Here is a 25,490-nt window from a genome sequence, read left to right on the forward strand (position 1 = left end):
ATACATTCTCTAGAAACACTTGTGTGTTCTATAAATAACATAATAGCTAAATAATGGCTGTTGAGATATGAAACTTTACAAGTTCTCTCTCTTGAAACAGTTTGTCTCAGGAATGTAAGTATAACATTGAAAAGTGTGATATTTAGCTTACTGAAATACATATTGAAACTTTATTATATTATTTGAAAATCAGCATTCTGGTAAGTTTTTTTAAATTACTGTGCTTTGTTATCTGTTGACATAGGGAATGAATGAGCTATTTCAAATCAGCCTTACATTCTGGCTAATCTACAAAACATGTTTTGCACTGTAATTTATACATAATGCTGTTGGCTAGTTCTTGGAAACTCTCAAAAAGGGATCTTTAGGGTTGCCTGGGGGGCTCAGTGGGTGAAGTGACCAACTCTTGATTTCTGCTCAGATCATGATCTCAGGGTCCTGGGATCCTCTTGGATCCACACTCAGGTGGGAGTCTCTCCCCACTTGCACATACACACGGATTCTCTTTAAAACAATTTTTTGGGGGTATGATTCCATTTTATTTATTCTTTTTTATGACATGTTAGTCACCATACAGTACATCATTAGTTTTTGATGTAGTGTTCTATGATTCAGTGTTTGTGTATGACACACACTGTCTCTAAAATAAGTAAAATAAATCTTTTAAAAAAGGAAAGAATCTTCAATCTTCATTTTTTCCTTTGTATTAGAAAAACCTGTAGCTTCCTTTACTTGCCACATGATGGCAGTCTTGCATCTTAAATTAGGTGAAAGGCAGTCCAAGTTAATAGAGAGGTTCAGATTTTCAGGATGCTGCCCAAGATCTAAACATTGGTAATTTTCAACCTGGAAGCTGTTTTTAAGGTTCATTTGAAAGCCAGCTTTTTGTATCTTGGAATGTATTTCCCATGGAACGATGCTACAAATGGTGGGTAGGTTTCTAAATTGGCTTAACATATTTAACCTTAAGTCTCAATTTATTTTTCTGCTTATTTAAAATTTTTAAAACTGCTTAAAAAATTGTGGAAACTTTTACACATGAATTTTGAAGTTATGGTTTTAAAAATTTATAATATAGTTATATAAAAATATGTTGTAAATGTAGGGTTTTAGCCTTTTTTTTTTTTAAAGATTTTATTTATTTATTTTACAGAGAGAAATCACAAGTAGATGGAGAGGCAGGCAGAGAGAGAGAGAGAGAGGGAAGCAGACTCCCTGCTGAGCAGAGAGCCCGATGTGGGACTCGATCCCAGGACCCTGAGATCATGACCTGAGCCGAAGGCAGCGGCTTAACCCACTGAGCCACCCAGGCGCCCTAGCCTTTCTTATATTTTAATTTTCACATGTCCTTTCTTTAAATTTTTAGCTTCAGTTGTGGAAGGACAAAAGGGTATCATTCCTCGAGCTATCCAAGAAATATTTCAAAACATCTCTGAGAACCCTAGCATTGATTTTAGTATTAAAGTGTCTTATATCGAAGTATATAAGGAAGACCTAAGAGATCTTCTAGAATTGGAAACATCAATGAAGGATCTTCATATTCGAGAAGACGAAAAAGGAAACACAGGTAAAGTAGCCTACTTAACTGATAGCCTTCATTAGCAAATAGATGTGATTGAATTGAGTTTCGGGATGTATTCCAAAGAATCTTTAAAACAGACATCGAAGCAAAATGCATTTGTTTTTACTTTAAAATTGGGTAACTTTTTGATTACCAATATCTATTAAATCACCCAGGTGAAACATAGTTCACTAAGTTAATAAGATGTAATTCAAGGTACTTATTTTCTATAATTGCCCCTGCTCTGAGTTGATCTCCAGCAAGACTTTGAAATAGGCTAAATTAGTTTTCATGCTTTTTTTTTTTTTTCCTCCCAGAGTTTTCCCCAGAGTGGGGATGGCTTCTTCCTTTGGTGTTTGTCCAAGTTGTTCCAAAATTCTCCTTTCTTCCTCTTTGATTTTGTCCCACCACCTCTGTCGCCTCCTCCCTCTTTCTCTCTCTCTTTTTAAAATTTGCACTGTTTACATGTTTTCTTCTCCATATTGACACGGTCCATCGTTGTGCTTCTTCTGGTCTGAATTTCTATGCTAACAACCTGTTAATTTCATTAAATATCCATTTGTCTGGAAATAGGAGAAGGTTAGTTGGGTCAAAATATAAGTATTTTAAAGAATAACACTTTCTGCTTTTCTGATTTAAAGGGTAATATGTTCAGCATAGAACACTTTGAAAACATAGGAAAGTTTAAGGAAGAAAGTTGAAGATCATCTTTAATCCCAGAACCCAGAAAGAACAACTTCTGTTTTTGGTGTGTTTCCTTCTAGATTTATTTTTCTGTGCACATATAAATTTTTTAAAAATATACTTAGAACCTGATGTGTAACATTGTTCCTTATTTTTTCACTTAATATTTATATTGTGGGCATTTTCACACACCGTTTCAAACTTATGACTCTTCGTGGTCATGTGGTAATTTTGTCTTTGGAACGTATTATGCTTTTTAAAATTATTGTTTCATTCTTGGACATTTAAGCTGTTTCTAGATTTTCACTATTATTAATAATACTGACTTGGCTGTGTTTCTGTCTTAGAAAAGATACTTAGGTAGAACCCTTCTTGGAGATAAAGGATCCCACCTGAGGAGTCACTGACTCCTTGAGGAAATTTCCTAGCAGTTAGGAAAGTAAGATCATTCAGAGTGCCTGCAGGGGGCAGTGATCTCTTAATTAATTAATTAATCTCTTAATTGGCCTTGTCTTGGCAGCCCTGGCATTCCTCGATGTTTGGAGAGAATGGTTTTTGTTTTGTTATTTTTAGAAAGAAAGCAGACATAGTAGTTTATGGTCTTAGTAGATAATTCAGTATAGTTTCTCTTTTCTGGACAGACTTCAGACCAACATTTTGAGCTTCTGTATCATATAAAATAGAATTATTGAGTGTTTTTATCTTCTCTTAAGAAGATAACAGATATGACACATGTTTATTGTAGAAGAGTCAAATAATGCAGAAGTATACACTATCCCTCCTGATAAACTTAATAGCTAATAGCAGTTCTGCAAAAGTTTGGGGAAGATGCAACAAATTGTCTTAAGACCAAAGGGCATCTGTCTTATGTAATGTTCCATTCACTACCAAAGTGTATTTGTTTGACATATTTATTTACTTCCTGTGTGTGAAGCAATGTTTCGTATCCAGCCTGGGATGCTGCACCATCAGTATCATCGTGGAAGCTTTTTAAGAAATACTGTCTTTCAGGCCCCACTTTTCAGAAATTCTCATGAATTTGTTTGGAATGGGGCCTGAGCCTTGCTACTTTCTCTTTTATAAAACTTCCAGGTGATTTGCAGCTGGGTTTGAGGACCAGAGATAGTGCTAAGCTGTAGCCTAACGGGAAAAATTTATGAAAGTTACTTTTTGCTTTACAGTTACATTGTCATATTTTATAATTGCTGATCTTTTAGCATTCCCCATTTGTAGTATAGGTACTAGAACTTTAAATGTTCTCAGTTGTTAAGGTATCATGTTAGAAATAATGAAAGCAAAATGATCATTTTTTTTTAAGATTTTATTTATTTATTTGACATATCTATAGAGAGAGATCACAAGTAGGCAGAGAGAGAGGGGGGAAGCAGGCTCCCTGCCGAGCAGAGAGCCCGATGTGGGGCTCGATCCCAGGACCCCGAGATCATGACCCGAGCCGAAGGCAGAGGCTTAACCCACTGAGCCACTCAGGCGCCCCCAAAATGATCATTTTTCAAGAAGACAGTGACATGACAGGGTCTGTATAAAGAGGAAACGAGACACTGATTCAAGCACAGAATCAGGAGCTTTACTGCTCTGATTCAAATCCCAAATCTGCCTGCTGCTTTTTGAAATATGTTTGAATATAAACAAATAATGTGGGCAGTAAGCTTTGGCTTATTTGCAGCTCTTATTCCGCTGTTCTTGAAATAGAAACTTTTTTTTTTAATTGCCATCACATTTGTTTACGTTGTACTCTGCTATTAAATAGGGCATACCTATTTTTAAGATGAATAACCAATTTTGTTTACACTGAAGTTGTCATTTATCATTGGTCATGACCACACAATACCAAAAACCATAAGCCTAAGGATGACTTGAATATTAACAAAACTCAAAAGACATGAATTTCTCTTCATTAATCTACTACTGATTAATTCTTTTGAGTTTTCTGTTTGATCTATTTTTTTTTTTAGTAAGTCCATTAGACTCTACAAGTCAAAATACTGGAATAAAGAGTTTTTCTTTAGTCAGCCATCTTAAAGAATTGAGTGTGACTCCAAAGAAACCAGATTGTTTAAAATATATGTATATATTACTTCTTTTAGAATGTAAGCATCAAAGTGAGTGCTATTAAAATCATTCCTTTGGGAGATTATCTAAAATTACTTAATGAAGTTGCTGATGTCACTATTGTTTGAAGTGCTATTGATTTTTTTATTTTTAAGAGCTTTTCTTAGCCTGGGCAGTTCAGGCAATATTAACTGTTATAATTGGGTTTTGATTAAAATTTGGTTTAAAAACTTGCTGTTGCTGTTTTAAGTGATTGTTGGGGCCAAAGAATGCCAGGTGGAGAGCGCAGATGAGGTGATGAGTCTCCTGGAGATGGGGAATGCAGCCAGGCGTACAGGGACCACGCAAATGAACGAGCACTCCAGTAGATCACATGCGATTTTTACAATCAGCATCTGTCAAGTGGAGAAAAACATAGAGGCAGGTGAAGACGGATCGTGGTACTCCCATCGGCAGATTGTCTCAAAGTTCCACTTTGTGGACTTGGCTGGCTCCGAAAGAGTAACCAAAACAGGGAATACTGGCGAACGGTTCAAAGAATCCATTCAGATCAACAGCGGGTTGCTGGCTTTAGGCAACGTCATCAGCGCTCTCGGGGACCCCCGCAGGAAGAGTTCACATATTCCATATAGGGACGCGAAAATTACCCGGCTTCTGAAAGATTCCCTGGGAGGCAGCGCCAAGACTGTCATGATCACTTGTGTCAGCCCATCCTCCTCAGATTTTGATGAGTCCTTAAATTCCCTCAAATATGCCAACCGAGCCCGCAACATTAGAAACAAGCCCACCTTAAACTTCAGCCCCGAGTCAGACCGAATGGACGAAATGGAGTTTGAAATCAAGTTGCTTCGAGAAGCTTTGCAAAGCCAACAGGCTAGCATCAGCCAAACCAGCCAGATCCATCCAGAGGAGACTCCCGAGAGAAACAGGATCCATTCTCTGGAGGAGCAGGTGGCCCAGCTGCAAGGCGAATGTCTGAGTTACCAGAACTGCGTGGAGGAGGCCGTTACCTTCCTGGTGGACCTAAAGGAGGCCGTCCGACTGAACCCAAAGCAGCTGCACAAACTGCAGGAGTGGCTGAACATGACTCAGGAGGTCAAGAAGGCGGTGTTCACCTCCTTCAGAGGGAGCCACGGCCTCGGCAGCCTGGGAGAAGGGCCTCAGCACGTTACGGTCCTCCAGCTGAAGCGAGAGCTGAAGAAATGCCAGGTACGTGGATGCCTTTTGTTGGTGGCTTGTTGGACGACTCCTTTTACTGGGGCAAGGGTCATTTTGGAACCTCAGAAGTTTTTCGAAAGGATTATGTGTGAAATCTCATTTGCCTTTGCTCAGTTACTTCCCTTTTCCTACCGCTTTGTCCTCTTACTTCACACCTTCTCAGCTCCTTCTCATTTCTCTTTTAATATCTTCACTTGGTATATTTATGAAGCAGAATCTTGTGGACCTGCTCATTGATTTAGAGGATGAAGAGAAACACAATTTCAGAAAACAAAGTGAAGTTGTACGTTAGTGAGTCTTTATTCCTCTTTGGGTCAGTGGTTCTAGAAGGAAAAAAATACTTCATCCCTTGAGTGTGGAAGGCTGGGTTTTTTGAACAAGCAAAGAAATCATCTTATTTGACAGTATTTAAGGGAGGTAGGTATACGTATTCATATTATATAAACGTACGTTGAGTTCAGAGTTACGCTTCTCACCTTCCATTCAGACACAGTATGGGAAGATTTTAAGTCACTGGGGAAATCATGGGAAACAAGATACATCCAGTCCTCCTTACATGGGGGTCTGGTACACAAATGGATATTCTGCCAGTTTTTGAAAATAGGAAAATGTATAGTTAAAAACATAGTTTTCTTGGGGCGCCTGGGTGGCTCAGTGGGTTAAGCCGCTGCCTTCGGCTCAGGTCATGATCTCGGGGTCCTGGGATCGAGTCCCACATCGGGCTCTCTCTGCTCAGCAGGGAGCCTGCTTCCTCCTCTCTCTCTCTGCCTCTCTGCCCACTTGTGATTTCTCTCTGTCAAATAAATAAATAAAATCTTTAAAAAAATAAAAAAATAAAAATAAATAAATAAAAACATAGTTTTCTGGTTAGAAATCTTTCCTCAAGACCTTTTTATATGTATTAGAAAGAAACCTCTTTTATAGCAGCTCTTGAACATTTTGGTCACAAGATTTTTTTTTTTCTTTTTAAAGATTTTATTTATTTGACAGAGAAAGAGAAAGAGAGCACAAACATGGGGAGCAGGAGAGGGAGAAGCAGGCTCCCGTTGAGCAGGGAGCCTGATGCGGAACTCGATCCCAGGGCCTGGGATCGGTATGACCTGAGCTGAAAACAGGGCATCTGAGCCACCCAGGAGCCCTGTTCACAAGATTTCTTTACAATTTTAAAATGAGGTCCTCTAGGGGCGCCTGGGTGGCTCAGTGGGTTAAAGCCTCTGCCTTTGGCTCAGGTCATGATCCCAGCGTCCTGGGATGGAGCTTCGCATAGGGCTCTATGCTCTGCGGGTAGCCTGCTTCCCCCCACCCCTCTGCCTACTTGTGATCTCTTGCTGTCAAATAAATAAATAAAATCTTTAAAAAAAAATAAGATAAAGTAAAATGAGGTCCTCTAAAGAGCTTTTGTTTATGAGGACTGTATCTATTAATATTTACCACATTAGAATTAAAACACAAAAATGTAAACAATTAACTTGCTCAAAACTAACAATAATAGCCTGATTATATGTTAAATAAATAACCTTTTTTCATGAAGGATAACTATTTTCCAAAACAAAAGAAGTTAGTAAGAGTGGAATTGTTTCACACTTTACATGTCTGGCTTAATAGAAGGCAGGCAGATTTTCATATCTGCTTCAGCTTTCGGTTCACTGCAATATGTTGTTTTAGTTGAAGTACATGAAGAAAAACCAGCTTCATATAGATTTGTAGTTGGAAGCGAGGACTCTTTTAATGGCTTTTTCAGATAATTTATGGATATTTTGACTTTGCTATTACACCGAAACTCAACCAGTAGAGATTTCCTAATGGTTACTGGCCATGTGGAATTTGAAACTGTCTTTGTTACATTAATATTTATACCTTAAAATTCACTGTATCTTGTACTTTGGATCTTTTATCACATGATTCTAAATTGTCACTTATTGGTCATGTGGAAAATATTTGTTTACTAAATTATGCAGATCTTCCAAATGTTGATGCCTATCATTAGACAGTATCAAGTAATTACATTCACTAATCTTACCTACTGATCTTACCAGCAGGGTCTTTAAGTATTGGAACTTGTCAGACTTGCAGCGGAAATGTATTCCAAAATTCTAATTTTTGCATGAAACTTCAATTTTATCATTTGCAGCAAATATTGTTATTTCCCTTGAAATGATGGTTTTCTTTCTTTTTTTAAAAAGGATTATTTATTTATTTATTTGACAGAGAGACACACAGTGAGAGAGGGAACACAAGCAGGGCAAGTGGGAGAGGGAGAAGCAGGCTTCCCACTAAGCAGGGAGCCTGATGCAGGGCTCAAACCCAGGACCCTGGGATCATGACTTGAGCCAAAGGCAGACACTTAAGGACTGAGCCACCCAGGTGTCCCAAATGATGGTTTTCCTTTTTTTTTTTTTTTTAATAGATTTTATTTATTTATTTGACAGAGATCACAAGTAGGCAGAGAAGCAGGCAGAGAGAGAGGAGGAAGCAGGCTCCCTGCTGAGCAGAGAGCCCAATGTGGGGCTCGATCCCAGGACCCTGGGATCATGACCTGAGCCGAAGGCAGAGGCTTTAACCCACTGAGCCACCCAGGTGACCCCATCAAGATATTCTTAAGTGAGGCTGGCATTTGTTTGTATTGTGAGTGCATGACAGTGAGGAAGACAGTGACTCCTGGTTACAGTCTAGTGACATGTCCCCTATTCACGCTAGGAGTCAGCAGTTTTACCCACCCTTATGTACCTTCAGTGCAAATGTCAGCATGGTAAAGGGAAAATATTGCCTTAATATTATTAGGAAAATAGTTTTGATCTCTTGGATGCCCTGAAAGCACCTAAAGGACACGCCAAAAGGGTCTTTGCTGAATATCCTATGAGGACTGCTGGTTCTATCTCAGAGCTTCTGATATTTAAATATAAGCATTTAAAGTAATACCTCTAAAATTATGGATTTTTTTTTTTTAAAGTAGTGACTCTGCCCTTCCTTCCTTGTAGATAGGGTAGGCCTGGCCCTTCCTCCTTGCTATAAGACACTGGCAGAACGGGAAGTATGGTTGATGGGAAGCTTGAACTTTGGGGCACCGTAGGAGTTAGCAGTAGGAAGTGTTTTTCCTTCCTGCTACTAAGGTGCCTGAAAGTGAAAACCCATAAAACCCCTTGGTTGAGGTTGGGGTGGGTACTAACTTTTTCTCTCCATCTGTTAGAAATCCTGAATTACACTTGCTCGAGATGATGCGTTCAAGATTAAGACTTTCCAAAGATATTAACAGTCTTGGTGAAAAAGGGGATCAGGAACAAATGATTTTCGGGAATGCTAGCTAGATTAGAGAGAACCCAAGACTTCTCAGGACCTTGAGAGTGCTAGTGGATGCTATTAATCTTCAAGTGAGAGACAGAATGTTCAGTATTTCCCAATTTTATTTTTTTTGTTTTTATTTTTTTTAAGATTTTATTTATTTATTTATTTTTAATATTTTATTTGTTTATTTGACAGAGAGGGAGATCACAAGGTGGCAGAGAGGCAGGCAGAGAGAGAGGGGGAAGCAGGCTCCCTACTGAGCAGAGGGCCCAATGCAGGACTCAGTCCCAGGACCCTGAGATCACGACCTGAGCTGAAGGCAGAGGCATAACCTACTGAGCCACCCAGGCACCCCAGTTACAGCTTATTTTATGAAAGAAGTCACATAGGTCCTATACACATGTGGAGTCATAAGGACTAACAGGGTCATGTGTCCTTTCCTTGTTTGGTCATTTGAGGTTCCTAAGCAGAGCAAAGAAGGGCCTTACGCTAAGTGCTACCATGAGGCTCTGGCAAAATCAAGGCAGGCCTCAGGCTGTGGGTTCTCACTGCGGGGGTCCATCTACCCTGATGCCATTGCTTGAGAAGTCACATACATAGCTTGTTTCTGTGAATGAAATCTTATGTAAAGTGAATACTCATTTTTACAAATCAGCTACTTGTTGTTGTCTTTTCCTATAGCTTAGAAGAAAGGGCATGGGCTTTGGATCCAGATAGGCCCTGGACTAGAAGATCAGGCGTTTAGTTTATCTACTGTGTCATCTTGGGGGAGAGGCCTTAATCTCTTAATTTCTTCATGAAAAAGGAACCCTGTCTATTCAGTGAGATATTTTTATAATGTCAAGTCATTATCTAGCATAGAATAGATTCTTGACAAATGTTACGTTTCTTTCTGTTTATTTAATTTAAAAATTGTTTTAAACTATTATTTGCATATCCCAGGTTTATTTGAAAACAGGCATAATTCACTCGAAATTAAGAAAACCCTTTGTTTAACCATATTTTTAGACCTCTTCAAAATATCTCTTCATAGGGAAAGTGCATAAAATTAGCAATATGGGGTGCCTGGGTGGCTCAGTGGGTTAAAGCCTCTGCCTTAGGCTCAGGTCGTGATCCCAGGGTCCTGGGATCGAGCCCCGCATTGGGCTCTCTGCTCAGCAGGGGGCCTGCTTCCTCCTCTCTCTCTCTCTGCCTGCCTCTCTGACTACTTGTGATCTCTCTGTCAAATAAATAAAATTAAAAAAAAAAATCAGGAACTAGGGACGCCTGGGTGGCTCAGTGGGTTAAAGCCTCTGCCTTCGGCTCAGGTCATGATCTCAGGGTCCTGGGATCGAGTCCCGCATCGGGCTCTCTGCTCAGCGGCGAGCCTGCTTCCTCCTCTCTCTCTCTCTGCCTTCCTCTCTGCCTACTTGTGATCTCTCTGTCAAATAAATAAATGAAATCTTTAAAAAAAAAAAAAAAGAAAAGAAAACACTACTGGCCAAATGTGGATTTTCTTTTTTTTTTTTTTAAAGATTTTATTTATTTATTTGACAGAGAGATCACAAGTAGGCAGAGAGGCAGGCAGAGAGAGAGAGGAGGAAGCAGGCTCCCTGCTGAGCAGAGAGCCCAATGTGGGACTCGATCCCAGGACCCTGAGATCATGACCTGAGCCGAAGGCAGCAGCTTAAGCCACTGAGCCACCCAGGCGCCCTGGATTTTCTTTAAAAAAATAAAAATAAAAATAAAAATCAGGAACTAAAACCAGGAAAAATTTTCTATCATTACAGTAATTAATTCTTAGGTTATAGTCATGCTAGGTCCTCGACACTGTTTCTTTCTCCTAACGAGGAGAGAAAAATGTTGAAAGTGAATAGGATAAGAAAAATTTCAAGAAACGTCAAATCGTTAATAAATCCCCAGTTGTTGTTGTTTTTTAAATATTATTTATTTATTTATTTGACAGACACAGATCACAAGCAGGCAGAGAGGCAGGCAGAGAGAGAGGGGGAAGCAGGCTCCCTGCTGAGCAGAGAGCCTGATGCGGGGCTCAATCCCAGGACCCCAGGATCATGACTCCAGCCGAAGGCAGAGGTCTTAACCCACTGAGCCACCCAGGCCCCCCATATCCCCAGTTTCTGAATATTTTCCATGGTGAATCTCTTGTGCTCTCTTTCCCTCCTCCCAGTGTGCGCTGGCTGCTGATGAAGTTGTGTTTCATCAGAGAGAACTGGAGGTGAAGGAACTAAAGAACCAAGTGCAAATGATGGTCCAGGAAAACAAAGGCCACGTGGTATCTTTGAAAGAAGCACAGAAAGTGAATAGATTACAGGTAGAGTTTCTTAACCTATCTAAAGCAGTAGATTTAGTTGAACTAGTACTTCACTAAACAGGAGCATTTTATTTATTTATTAAAATTTTTTTTTTAATTTATTTATTTTCAGTGTAACAATTCATTGTTTTTTGTTTTTGTTTTTGTTTATTTTGACAAAACCTTTATTTATTTTTAAGTGAATAATAAGACACAAAACATTTTTTGTAGCCACTATATATGAGATACAATATTCAAAGATGATGCAAAGAACACAGAAAAGTAAAATAAATAATCTATTAAATGGTATTTTCTTTTTTTTAAATTTCTTTTCAGCATAACAGAATTCATTGTTTTTGCACCACACCCAGTGCTCCATGCAATCCGTGCCCTCCTCCATACTCACCTCCTGGCTCCTCCAACCTCCCACCCCCCTCCCCTTCAAAACCCTCAGATTGTTTTTCAGAGTCCAAAGTCTCTCATGATTCACCTCCCCTTCCAATTTACCCCAACCCCCTTCTCTCTAACTCCCCATGTCCTCCATGCTTTTTGTTATGCTCCACAAATAAGTGAAACCATATGATAATTGACTCTCTCTGCTTGACTTATTTCACTCAGTATAATCTCTTCCAGTCCCGTCCATGTTGCTACAAAAGTTGGGTATTCGTCCTTTCTGATGGAGACATAATACTCCATAGTGTATATGGACCACGTCTTCCTTATCCGTTCGTCTGTTGAAGGGCATCTTGGTTCTTTCCACAGTTTGGCGACTGCGGCCATTGCTGTTATAAACATTGGGGTACAGATGGCCCTTCTTTTCACTACATCTGTATCTTTGGGGTAAATACCCAGTAGTGCAATTGCAGGGTCATAGGGAAGCTCTGTTTTTAATTTCTTAAGGAATCTCCACACTGTTCTCCAAAGTGGCTGCACCAACTTGCATTCCCACCAACAGTGTAAGAGGGTTCCCCTTTCTCCACATCCTCTCCAATGCACGTTGTTTCCTGTCTTGCTAATTTTGGCCATTCTAACTGGTGTAAGGTGTGGTATCTCAACATGGTTTTAATTTGAATCTCCCTGATGGCTAGTGAACATTTTTTCATGTGTCTGATAACCATTTGTATGTCTTCATTGGAGAAGTGTCTTTTCATATCTTCTGCCCATTTTTTTATATGATTATCTGTTTTGTGTGTGTTGAGTTTTAGAAGTTCTTTATAGATCCTGGATATCAACCTTTTGTCTGTACTGTCATTTGCAAATATCTTCTCCCATCCCGTGGGTTGCCTCTTTGTTTTGTTGACTGTTTCCTTTGCTGTGCAGAAGCTTTTGATCTTGATGAAGTCCCAAAAGTACATTTTCACTTTTGTTTCCTTTGCCTTTGGAGGCATATCTTGAAAGAAGTTGCTGTGGCTGATATCGAAGAGATTACTGCCAATGTTCTCTAAGATTCTGATGGATTCCCGTCTCACATTGAGGTCTTTTATCCATTTCGAGTTTATCTTTGTGTATGGTGTAAGAGAATGGTCGAGTTTCATTCTTCGACATATAGCTGTCCAATTTTCCCAGCACCATTTATTGAAGAGACTGTCTTTTTTCCACTGTTTATATTTTTTCCTGCTTTGTCGAAGATTATTTGACCATAGAGTTGAGGGCCCATATCTGGGCTCTCTACTCTGTAACAGGAGCATTTTAAATGATAATTGGGAGTGTTTACAAAAATAGGTTTCAGTTGCAGTTTCAGGCAACTAAAAGTGTTATGAGTTTTCGCCGTAAATCGGTGTAAGGGGAAAACATTTTTATTGTTACCCTGATTTATCCTTCACAAATAGGAAGATGATATCTGGGAACTTAATTTGCACACTGTATGATGGTTGCACTTTCTCTGTGTCTTTCTATTCTCTTGTTTGCCAACGTAACAGGCAATGTGATGGTGATAAGAGCTGGAAGGTAGACACAAACTTTAAAATTTATTAGATCATCCCTTCCTGCTCCCATTAGTGATTTGCTCTTTAACTTTGGTTAAATCTGTCAACTTTTCTGTCTTAGCCTCCTATTTAGGAAACAAAACAAATAAGCATAGGGGAAAAAAGAGTGAGAGAGGCAAACCAAGAAACAGACTGTTAATTATAGAGAACAAACTGATGGTTACCAGCGAGGAGGTGGGGGGGAACGGAGGAAACAGGTGATGGGGATTAAGGTATGCACCTGTTGTGATGAGCTCCGGCTATTGTATGCAGGTGTTGAGTCACTCTGTTGTACACCTGAAACTAATATTACCCTGTATGTTAACTAACCAGAATTTAAATAAAAACTTAAAAACATAAATTAAAAAAAAAATAGTAAACTGTCAGCCCCTCAGAAGTCCTTAGTTCGTCCTGCTCAGAGAGAGTCACGTTCCTTACTTCAGAGTAATGCTTTCTTTGCTTTGCTTTGCTTTGTGGTTTTACTATGTATCCCTGAACACTACAGTTTGGAATTTTTATAAATTTAATCATTCAGTATGTATATTCTTTAGTATCTAGTTGCTTTTATTGAATATATTTTTGTTCTGATTCATCCACAAAGTAACTATAGCTTGTTACAGTTTATAGCTATACAGGATTTCATTGTATAAATATATTGCAATTTATATTTCTATTCTACTATTTTTAAAAAATTTTATTTTATTTTTTCAGTGTTCAAGATTCATTGTTTATGCACCACACCCAGTGCTCCCATGCAATATGTACCCTCCTTAATATCCACCACCAATCTCACCCATCCCCCACCCCCTCCTCTCCAAAACTCTCAGTTTGTTTCACAGAGTCTACAGTCTCTCACAATCTCCCCTAGGATTGCCCCCAACTCACTTCTCCCCATCTCCCCATGTCCTTTGTGTTATTCCTTGTGCTCTACAAGTAAGTGAAACCATATGATAATTGACTCTGCTTGACTCTATTCTACTATTGATGGACTTTTTTGGTGATGGACATTTTCTCCTTTTTTTTCTTAAAGATTTTATTTATTTATTTGAGAGAGAGTGCATGCATGAGTGGGGGCAGGGGGCTGAGGGAGCAGAGAGAGAATCTTTTGCCTCATAATGGAGAGAGAGGATCTTAGTCAGATTCCACACTGAGTGCAGAGCCTCACGCAGGGCTGGATCTCATGACCTTGAGATCGTGACCTGAGTCAAAAATCAAGAGTTGGATCATATGATCTCCCTGATATGAGGAAGTTGTGATGCAACATGGGGGCTTAAGTGGGTACGAGAAGAATAAATGAAACAAGATGGGATTGGGAGGGAAACAAACCATAAGTGACTCTTAATCTCATAAAACAAACTGAGGGGTGCTGGGGGGAGGGGGTTTGGGAGAAGGGGGTGGGATTATGGACATTGGGGAGGGTATGTGCTTTGGTGAGTGCTGTGAAGTGTGTAAACCTGGTGATTCACAGACCTGTACCCCTGGGGATAAAAATATATGTTTATAAAAAAATAAAAAATTAAAATCATAAAAAAAAAATCAAGAGTTGGATGCTTAACCAACTGAGCCATCCAGGTGCCCCTTCACATCTATATTTTTACTAATTCTTGGGGTCTTTTTGTTATAGTTCTGACAGTTTTTGCATTCTACATATTGAAGATATGTTATTAAGTACATAGAAATGCATGATTGTTACATCATCCTGGTGAATTCAACTTTTTAATATTCTTTTAAAGATTTCATTTATTTATTTGACAGAGAGAGAGATCACAAGTAGGCAGAGAGGCAGATGGGGGGGGGGGCGGAGCAGGCTCCCTGCTGAGCAGGGAGCCCTATGCAGGGTTGGATCCCAGGACCCTCGGATCATGATCTGGGCCAAAGGCAGAGGCTTTAAACCACAGAGCCACCCAGTCCCCCTTTTTAATATTTTTTACCTTTTCCAGTGGTTTTTGCCTTAAAATCCTACTTGGGTATTCACATAGCCCTACTAGCTTTCTTTTGATTAATATTACATAATGTGTCTTTCTCCATCTTATTTTTCATCTTTGTGTGTCTATTTTAGTGGTGTTTCTTAGTAAGCAGCAAGTTATATAATTTTATAATCCTCTCTGATGAATTATAATATTTTAATTGGATTACTTAGTTCACTTATGAATTTAATGACTCATATTTTGGTTGTAATTCCATCATTGTCCCTTTACTTATCCTGCTCTATGTTCTTTTTTTCTCTTTTCTTATCTTCTTTTGGATTCATTGTACGTTTTTAATTTTTCTGTTTTTACTTCATGAGCTCAGGTTTTACACTTGTATTCTTTATGGTTTTGGTGGTTTTCCTGGAGTGTATACCATACGTTCTTGATTGAATGAAGTCTAATATAATTGGTATTTTACCCTTTCCCGGAAAATACAAACACTCCAATATATGCCATTGGCATATACTTTAATTATCTGAATGCGTGAATTTTTTATAAGGTCGACTTTTTATAGCTTAGCATTAGCACTGTGAAACTTTTAGGTTATCCCCCCCGCATTTGAACATTGTAGTACATGTGAAGTATTAAGATGAATGGCAATTTCTTATTTACATAACTTTGTACTGATAAAACAAAAATTGATGTTAAAGCTTGCTGGGCTGGTTATACCTGAAAAAAAGTTTCTTTAGAGGACACATAGAGAGCTAAGCCATACATGCGTGTGCATGTGCACGCGCGCGCGCACACACACACACACACACACACATTCCTGATACACAATTTGTTCAGCTTTTGATTTCCAAGTTCTTTTTTCTCCCAGGACTATCAGTTACCTATCTTTTATTTCTTTGTGCTTGGGCTTTCTTTGGCACTGAGGGAAGGCTTTCAAAAGTTCACCCTACCTGTCACCAGCTCGTCTCCTTTGCTGCCACCTCAGCCATTTGCAATTCTTTGTCCACTTGCAACTTTCTTCTCTCTTGTTACCACTTGGATTTCCCTCAGAAAGGCCAACCGTTTATAAAGACCAACAAATCAGAGTGCTTCAGGATGACAAACCAACCAATCACAGTGTGTGGGGCATTTTCTTTGAGTAGTTATCTCTTCAGGCTCTCTGTCTCTTGTTGCTTCCTTTTCAAAAGTTTTTAGCCTTCAGAACGGCCCTGGATGCTGATGAGCATCGCGTCAGAAGACTCACCAGTGGAGAAATGAGAGTTTTTGGTACTGTTAAGGTAGTTGTGGTTTGGGGCAATGTACAATTTATTTTTAACCATTACACACATACAGAGGTTCTCTATTTTAAAAATGTGCATCTCTTTTCTACAAAGAATGAAAAAATAATAGAACAACAACTTCTTGTGGATCAACTGAGCGAAGAACTATCAAAACTTAACCTGTCAATGACCTCTTCAGCTACGGAACCTTGTGGAGATGGACCAGACACCAGGACAGCCACGAAGAGGCCATGCACTGTACCCTTTGATTCTCGTCTGGGACATTACATTTATATTCCAGCCAGACCAGGTTCCAGGAAGGTAATGTCGAGACATTGATCTCTTTCTGATTTTGAGATTTAAAAAATATTCTTTATGATATCACAGTGTATTTGCATGATCTCAGCAGGGTTTTTTTTCTGTTTGATTTCATGGACTTTTATGCATATTCTTTCTTTTTTCATCAGGCTTCTTTTAAATAATAAATTAATAAATAGGAGAATCTATAGTTATATTTGGAAGAAATAGTTGAAGATGATGTCTTTATTCACCAAGGAGAAAAAGCTATCCTTTGCCATCATATTTTCTGACATGCTTTAGTCTGATAGCTTCATGAATTTTTTTTTCTTTAGCCACACCAAGGTTGTGGGAAGATTGGAGGGTATTTATTTTGATTTATTTGGCCTGTTTTATTATTTTTAAAGTGACATTTATCTGTTATTTGGACTTGCCAAGCTAACATAATCAAGTCTCTGAGGATTAGTATGAAGTTTCATTTTAATTTTTGTTTATAAATATTTGCATGGGTGGTAAATACATGCACACAGATTTTTCTTGAAAAGCAAGGAATCTCAGGACGCCTGGGTGGCTCAGTTGGTTAAACACCCTGCCTTCAGTTCAGGTCATGATCTCAGGGTCCTGGGATTGAGTCCCGCAGTGCTCAGTGAAGAATCTGCCTCTCCCTCTGCCTGCTGTTCCCGCTGCTTGTGCTCTTTTTCTCTGACAAATAAATAAATAAAATCTTAAACAAGAAAAAAGGAAAACAAATCTCTAGGGCAATAGAAATCTCTAATGGAAAAAGATTAAGTAGCAGATTCATGAATTTTGGTTTCTATTGATTAGTTTTATGAAGGGAAATGACTTGTTTGGGTCTCTGAGGGTTACAGTTAAAGGGATGAGTAGTAGGAGAGGTGTCAGAGGCTGTGCCCTCAGGCAGGCTGGGGTGTGAGCAGCTCTGTGCATAGGCCTGCAGTACATATGTCTAAACCTGTGTGAGCCCCAGGGTCCTTTTCTGTCAGACTGGGGGAGATTTAAGGAGGGTGTAGAGGATTTACATGAGATAGTGAATTGGAAACTGGCACACTGCGTCTCTGGCACATGCACTCAGGTTGCATCCCTTGTGTCCCAGGCTCGGGCCTCAGAGCAAGCAGGACAGATGCTCCTCTTACCTGAGAATACTCACCTATTCTGAGTGATTGGGTTTTAACATTTAAATCACTATTATTATTTTTTAAGATTTTATTTATTTGACAGAGAGAGACACAGCAAGAGAGGGAACACAGCAGAGGGAGTGGGTGAGGGAGAAGCAGGCTTCCCACAGAGTAGGGAGCCTGATGTGGGACTTGACCCTAGTACCCTGCGATCGTGACCTGAGGCAAAAGACGCTTAACCAACTGAGCCACCCAGGCGCCCGAAGTCACTGTTATTATTAATCTCAGCTTTACTTTGTAGAGTTATTGACATGTTCTTTATGGCTAAATACATGATAAATTTTCGTGGAACATGACAAAGGGCACATTCTTTGCAGGATACAAATTTGATAACTTAATTCAACTTTAAAATTATATATCTTCTGGGGCACCTGGGTGGCTCAGTGGGTTAAGCCTCTGCCTTCGGCTCAGGTCATGATCTCAGGGTCCTGGGATCGAGCCCCACATAGGGCTCTCTGCTCAGCGGGGAGCCTGCTTCCCCTTCTCTCTCTGCCTGCTGCTCTGCTTACTTCTGATCTCTGTCAAATAAATAAGATCTTTAAAAAAATTATATATCTTCTGTAATTAATTAACTATTGGCAAGTAATGGGAAAGAATTTTCCGTTTCTTCTATTCTTTTGTTTTTTAAAAATAACATTTGGGTGTTCTTCCCCCTGATTACAAAAGTCATACATACTTAAGCTTTCTCAGTCTTTTTCTTTTTTTACGACATTCATACATACACATGTACACGCGCATATAGTCTTTGAGGAGATAGACCTCTGTGGGCTTTTGAAAAAGGTTAGGCCCTTAGGGGTTCTTACCTCCAGCTGTTTGAATAGACTTGAAACAGACATGACTGGAGTAACGAGTTCCATGGTTATAGTTTCAGAAGAGCAAAATCCTTAGTTTTGTTTTGTTTTTCTAAAATTTTCTTTCCACCCCGAAAGAGCCCTGTTAGCCACTAAAAGGTGGGGAAAGGAAGAAAATACAAAAGTTATAGGATCAGCAGCTTGGGGGATGGGGGTGGTTCTCTTTCTCCTGGCGTGTGTCCAGGAATCCAGGCCACCTCTCTTGTTTGGGCTGGTTGCTGCAGCAGAGAGAGAAGGCAGGGTTGCATGGGAAGACACATTGTATGGCCAGCCCTGTCCTGCTTACTATTCCATTGTTCTAAGAGTGAGGCGAGGGTTTCGTACTGATTACCAGAACTAACTGAATTACAGTGAAGAGGACATCTGAAATGCCACTTTATTTTCTCCCTGGAGTTTTGCTTCCTTGGTAGAAGTCTAGCTAATATTTTCTAGCTCTGCTAATTTCTTTTAGAGTTCATTAGCTCTGATATTTTCTTGAAGTGCAAGTAGTCCTCATATGAGGAAATATTTCTTTTGTTCTGTTCTTCATTGGAAATGTATTTTTTTTTTAAGATTTTATTTATTTATTTGACAGAGATCACAAGTAGGGAGAGAGACAGGCAGAAAGAGAGAGGGGGAAGCGGCTCCCCGGTAAGCAGAGAGCCCCATGCGGGGCTCAATCCCAGGACCCTGAGATGGCGCATGACCTAAGCCGAGGGCAGAGGCTTAACCTACTGAGCCACCCAGATGCCCCAGAAATGTATTTTTTTTAAGGAAATATTTCTTCTATGCTTGTTTACTCATATTGGAGGAAAAGAGCAAAAAGCTCTTATTTAATTTTAAAAGTATTATTTGTTATATTTATGGATATACTTTCATTACTGGCTTTTCTCAACATATCATGAACATTTGACAGTCATTAAGTATTCTCTTATGACATCATGATTTTTAGTAGCTGAAGAATAGTTATCCTAGGGGCATACAGTTGTGTACCTTTTCCTATCATTACACATTTGTTTTCAATTATTTCCTAATCTGAAAATGGAATTATAGGATATATCTACTTATGCAGAATTCCTAATGAAATCTGTTTGCAGATTTACCAGTTTACAGGTAAATAAAAGAAAAAGTTTCCAAATTATTTATCAAATTAACAGGAAAAAAGAGAAAATACACCTCTGTCTCAGTAGTACCAAAAACTTATCTATTGAATCTTGACTTAAGCTTAAAGAAAAAAATACAACAGGTTTCTACTTTCTTTTTCTTTTTTTATTTTATTTATTTATTTATTTATTTATTTGACAGAGAGAGATCATAAGTAGGCAGAGAGGCAGGCAGAGAGAGAGGGAGAAGCAAGCTCTCTTGCCGAGCAGAGAGCCCAATGTGGGGCTCAATCCCAGGACCCTGAGATCATGACCTGGGCCAAAGGCAGAGGATTAACCCACTGAGCCACCCAGGCGCCCCAGGTTTCTACTTTCTTAACATGATAAATATGATACACTTGAAACCAAGAGCCAGTATTATACATATGCAGGGCACTTTGGAAAGAAAAAATTAGAGGTGGTCCCAATCAGTGCTTAGGTATAATATAATATCACAAATGCTGATGAAAACCTGGCTTGTTTCACTGATCGTAATACATACATTTTTTTCACAGTTTATCATCTTTGATGGCAGGGTATGTTTTATAATTGATGGCATGTCATGGTTTGACGGCGTTTTTTCCTTTCTCGATAGAATAAAAATAATGGTGTGTCTTACAATTGATAGCATTTCAGATTTGATAAAATATGATATAAACCAGAAATAAAAGCATTGGATATTGGGGGAGCCAGGTGGTGGGTACTATGGAGGGCACTCATTGCCTGGAGCACTGGGTGTGGTGCAGAAACAGTGAATTCTGTTACGCTGAAAAGAAAAAAGCAATGGGTAAACTAATACACTTTTTTAAAAAAAAGATTTTATTTATTTGTCAGAGAAAGAGATCACAAGCAGGAGGAACGGTGGGTAGTGGGAGAAGCAGGCTCCCCACTGAGCAGGGAGACCAATGAGGGACCCGATCCTAGGATCCTGGGATCATGACCTGAGCTGAAGGCAGAGGCTTAACCAACTGAGCCACTCAGGCATCCCTAATATCACTTTTGGTACTTCACTTAATTGTATGCTAAGAAAACCAACCAAAGTACTCTTTTTAAAAGATTGTATTTATTTGACAGAGAGAGAGTAAGCACAGGCAGGGGGAGGGGTGGACAAAGGGAAAGGGAGAAGCAGGCTCCTTGTAGAGGAAGGAACCTGATGTGGAACTCGATCCCAGGACCCTGGGATCATGACCTGAGCCAAAGACAGACACTTAACCCACTGAGCCACCCAGGCACCCCAACCAAAGTATTCTTGACATATATATTTTAAAAATCTTCTGCAATCTCCAACTTCACAAAAGTGGAAATATCTGTAAAATCTTGCTTTTTCCTGAATGAATTACATTCTTTTTTTTTTTTTTTTAAGATTTTATTTATTTGTCAGAGCGAGCGAGAGCAAGCACAGGCAGACAGAGTGGAAGGCAGAGTCAGAGGGAGAAGCAGGCTCCCTGCGGAGCAAGGAGCCCAATGTGGGACTCGATCCCAGGACGCTGGGATCATGACCTGAGCCGAAGGCAGCTGCTTAACCAACTGAGCCACCCAGGCGTCCCAATGAATTACATTCTTGTGTCACAAAGTTCCTGTGCATAACCCCACACTACATGTTAACAGTTTCACTAAGATTTTACCTCACAGGAAGGCTTGTGATATTTCATTTTTGTTTTGCTTTCCTTTTTAATTCGTTGCATACATAGTTGCTCAGGGTGAAGAATGAACACAGCAGAACACAGAGAAGATGTGTCTGCCTAGCTTAGACTAGGTTCCTTTGCTGTGCAGCTCGTTCCAGCAGGATACACCAGCGTCACAGTAGCAAAGTGACAAATTATATGTCATAAACCTTTGTGGAATTGTTGATTGAAATTTTGTACAAAATTTGTACAGTGTATGGTGAATGACTTGAGCAATGTTGTAGCGTATCTGATGAATCCAAATCGAATGCATCACTAGTAGGAGATTATCTTTCTGTATGATGATGTGAAACATCAAGTTCAGGTCTGGGTACAACATTTTAAGTCAAATTAGATTATTTTCAGAGAACCAGGTAGTTTAAGGACCTTGGTGAACATCTGAAGTAACTCTGGACTTACTCTGATTCAGAGGGGACATGATGCCTGTTTTCAAATATTTGAAGGCTTTGGGCGCTGGGGTGTCTTAGTCAGTTAAGCATCTGCCTTTGGCTCAGGTCATGATCTCAGGGAGCTGGGATCGAGCCCTGTGTCAGCCTCTAAGCTCAGCGGGGAGTCTGTTCTCTCTCTCCCTGCTCATGCTCTCTCTCCTCTCAAATAAATAAATAAAAATTTAAAAAAAAATTGAAGGCTTATCGTTATTGTTATATTTGTCTCTACAAGTAGGACTACAGAGAAGTTTATGGGAATGTAAAGAAAGCTTAATCAGTGAAAACTGCCAGAGATGATTTTCGAGGCCCCAGGGCTTGTGAGGGCCCCTGCAACCAATGTTTCAGCAGAAGTTACGTTATAGATGAGAGTCAGATATGGGGTGAATAGTTGAACTCTCAGTAAGCTTTAAAGTTCTCTCTAGCCTTGTGGCTGTATAATTCTAGGAAAAAATGATTAGAATAAAATATTGGCTTCTAGTTGTAGACACCTCAGTTATCTAAGTTATTAGTCAGCTTATTTGAGTACTTACGTAGTGATCAGTACTATTTGGGGTTATGGTTGAAAGTGCTCAAGTGGGGAGCTATGGAATACAGAAGCAATTCAGGGGAAGCAGGACCCAGTACTTAGGTGGGAAGGGCCCAGGTTATAAAACCCTTTATGGGGGCGCCTGGTGGCTCAGTGGATTAAGGCCTTTGCCTTCAGTTGGGGTCATGGTCTCGGGGTCCTGGGATCGAGCCCCACATTGGGCTCTCTGCTCAGCAGGGAGCCTGCCTCCTCCTCTCTCTGCCTGCCTCTCTGCCTACTTGTGATCTCTGCCTGTCAAATAAATAAGTAAAGACTTTTAAAAAAATCATTTAAAACCCTTTATGAGCCCGCAAGAGGCAAAGAATACCTTGTCTTGGGTGGGATGACTGTTAAGGAATTAATTTGCTAAATATCATTAATTATTGTGGGATTTATTTGGTCTTCATTATAAAGCTGGATCATTTGGTTTTCTTTGTAGACAGAAATTTTAAAAGCAAGTTAGAATTCTAGAGAACAAAATTTGACTCTGAATAAAAGATTTTATTTGCTCCTGAAATTAATTCCTATTTCTGTGACAAAGAGAAACCCCTATGCCTGTTTGTTGTGGGGGCAAAATGAACCTGTGCTTGTTAAATAAATACTTCTGAGTTGGTTCTTCTGTAAGTAATTCCCCTCCCTACTCCCTCACACGCCAGGATGGGAAATCCACCTAGAAACTTTATTCTGCATCCGTCATGGTACCAGTATGACAGATGGTCTTATTAGGTGGCCAACAGCAGAGCTACAAAAGTCAGATAGCAAGGAATCTTTAGCATTAGGAAGGCTTTTCTGGGAGGGATTATGTAAGAGACTTAAATCACTTGAATCTGTGTTATACATATTCTACTCTAAGTTAAAATTTTAATAGCTTATAATTATTTCTGATAATAAATCGAATGTTTCCTCTAATATTTCATTTGGCTTTTTTGAGAAAAACTCTGAGGTCTGGTTACAAAGAGGTGGTGAAAAAGGAAATATCTGGTGACTTAAACTAGAATAAATGAATAAAGGCAGTTTCTAATTTTTGTTGTTTTTTCCAAGGTCATTTAAAAAAAATTTTATTTACGGGGCGCCTGGGTGGCTCAGTGGTTAAGCCGCTGCCTTCGGCTCAGGTCATGATCTCGGGGTCCTGGGATCAAGTCCCGCATCGGGCTCTCTGCTCGGCAGGGAGCCTGCTTCCTCTCTCTCTCTCTCTCTGCCTCTCTGCCTACTTGTGATTTCTCTCTGTCAAATAAATAAATAAAATCTTAAAAAAAAATTTTATTTATTATTTTTGGGGGGGCAAGTATGTGAGCAAGCATGGGGTGGGGACAGAGGGAGAGAAAGAATCTCCAGCAGACTCCCTGCTGAGCGTAGAGCCTGATGTAGGGCTTGATCCCACAACCCTGAGATCATGACCTGAGCCAATATCCAGAGTCAGATGCTGGGGCACCTGGGTGGCTCAGTGGGTTAAAGCCTCTGCCTTCAGCTCAGGTCATGATCCCAGGATCCTGGGATGGAGCCCCGAGTCGGGCTCTCTGCTCAACAGGGAGCCTGCTTCCTCCTTTCTCTCTCTGCCAGTTTCTCTGCCTGCTTGTGATCTCTGTCTGTCGAATAAATAAATAAAATCTTAAAAAAGGAAAAAAAAAAAAGAATCAGATGCTTAACTGACCACACCACTCAGGCGCCCCTCCAAGGTCGTTTTTTGAGAGCTTAAGGTGCATTGCTAGTAGAAGCATGTTATAATATAGAAAGTTCCCAGGCTGGGCCATGAAAATCTATTTATCCAGGATACATGTTAACTGTGTCACTTAGAGCATTAAGTTGGCTATCCCTCACCACCACATGTAAAGTATGAGTAAATCCATTTGGATTTCCTGCAGCGTAGTACACAACGTGTCATTGCCTCTTATCACACTGTATATGGCTTTTACATGGTTGGGGAGTGCCTGTGCTGTGTTTAAGAGCTGTGATGTTTTCAGTCCTGCCTCTCTTTGGTTTCATTTTTGAATTGATAGGGAGCTTTCTAGAAGGAAGAGCTGTGTAGATTCTAAAAGATGTATGTGTCCATGGGGCACAACGGTACTGTGAAATTTATTTTGACTTTTGTATATTTCCAGTAATTGGCCATTTTAAGCACAAGTATCTAAAAACCTCTTCAAAAACATCTTGAGTGATAAGAGAAAAATAAACATTTTTTAAAAATCCCTTTTTTTATTGGCTGGGGTACTTGTAAGGTCTACACAAGCGCTTCTGTGTACTCTCTGGATCGAGTAGTTGCCGGATTTCGAACACGGAGTCAGATGCTACTGGGTCACTTAGAAGAACAAGATGAAGTCCTCCACTGCCAATTTTCTGACAACAGTGATGATGAAGAATCCGAAGGCCAAGAGAAATCTGAAATTAGGTATGTTAAAAAAAGTCGATTAATTTAATAAACGTATGATGCAATCAATATAGGTGTAGGTCTTTTTTTCATTAACATGTAACTTTACCATTTAATATAAGAGTAGGTATTTTTTGCTAAATGTGTTGTCTCCTAATGTGTTATGAAACCAGTGTTTGAACACAAGTTATCCGTCTTAAAATTGAAAAATAATTTTGCATGTAGGGCTTTTGTAGTTGTTGGATTTTAATTTTCAGAGAGAGTATTTTTGGATTTCTTGATTTTGCTGCCACGGTGGCAACAAACATAATACGTTTCCCACTGAGTTCAGCTTGGGGGAGATAGCCTTTTGTTTTGAGGAATACTAGTAAAATTCTGTTTATATAATTAATAATTTTTAAATATTACTGTCAGTTTTGGGGAAACCAGTTTGAGGGCAGATGAGAAGACACTAACAAACAAGTTACCTTTGATCCTGATCTTTTTTTTTTAGATGTAGAAGTCGCTCATGGATTCAAAAGCCAGACTCTGTTTGTTCTCTTGTTGAATCGAATGACATTCAGGATCAAACACAGAAGTCAAGTTTGGGGAATGAAGGTACACAGACTTTCTCAAGTTATTTAGATTTAATGTTTACAACACTTCTCTTTTTCTTTAGTCATTAATATAAGAAGTATCTAGGAGTTCTGAAAGATGGGAACTTGGTAAGTGTGCTTTCCTGGTTGGTGGAACTTC

General features: G+C 39.5%; 1 protein-coding gene across 3 annotated transcripts in view; it reads left to right on the plus strand.

Annotated features, from left to right (window-relative positions):
- KIF27 (kinesin family member 27) overlaps positions 1–25,490 on the plus strand; it is an 86,768-nt gene that overhangs the window by 17,077 nt on the left and 44,201 nt on the right. For all 3 annotated transcript variants that reach the window (XM_059411781.1, XM_059411783.1, XM_059411784.1), the window contains exons 3-8: positions 1,367–1,567; positions 4,566–5,524; positions 10,983–11,126; positions 16,365–16,571; positions 24,607–24,776; positions 25,249–25,352. In XM_059411781.1, coding sequence (XP_059267764.1) covers positions 1,367–1,567; positions 4,566–5,524; positions 10,983–11,126; positions 16,365–16,571; positions 24,607–24,776; positions 25,249–25,352 — 1,785 coding nt within the window. The remainder of the gene's footprint in view (positions 1–1,366; positions 1,568–4,565; positions 5,525–10,982; positions 11,127–16,364; positions 16,572–24,606; positions 24,777–25,248; positions 25,353–25,490) is intronic.

Source organism: Mustela nigripes, chromosome 9 (assembly GCF_022355385.1).
Source record: "Mustela nigripes isolate SB6536 chromosome 9, MUSNIG.SB6536, whole genome shotgun sequence".
In the NCBI taxonomy this organism is placed as follows: Eukaryota; Metazoa; Chordata; class Mammalia; order Carnivora; family Mustelidae; genus Mustela; species Mustela nigripes.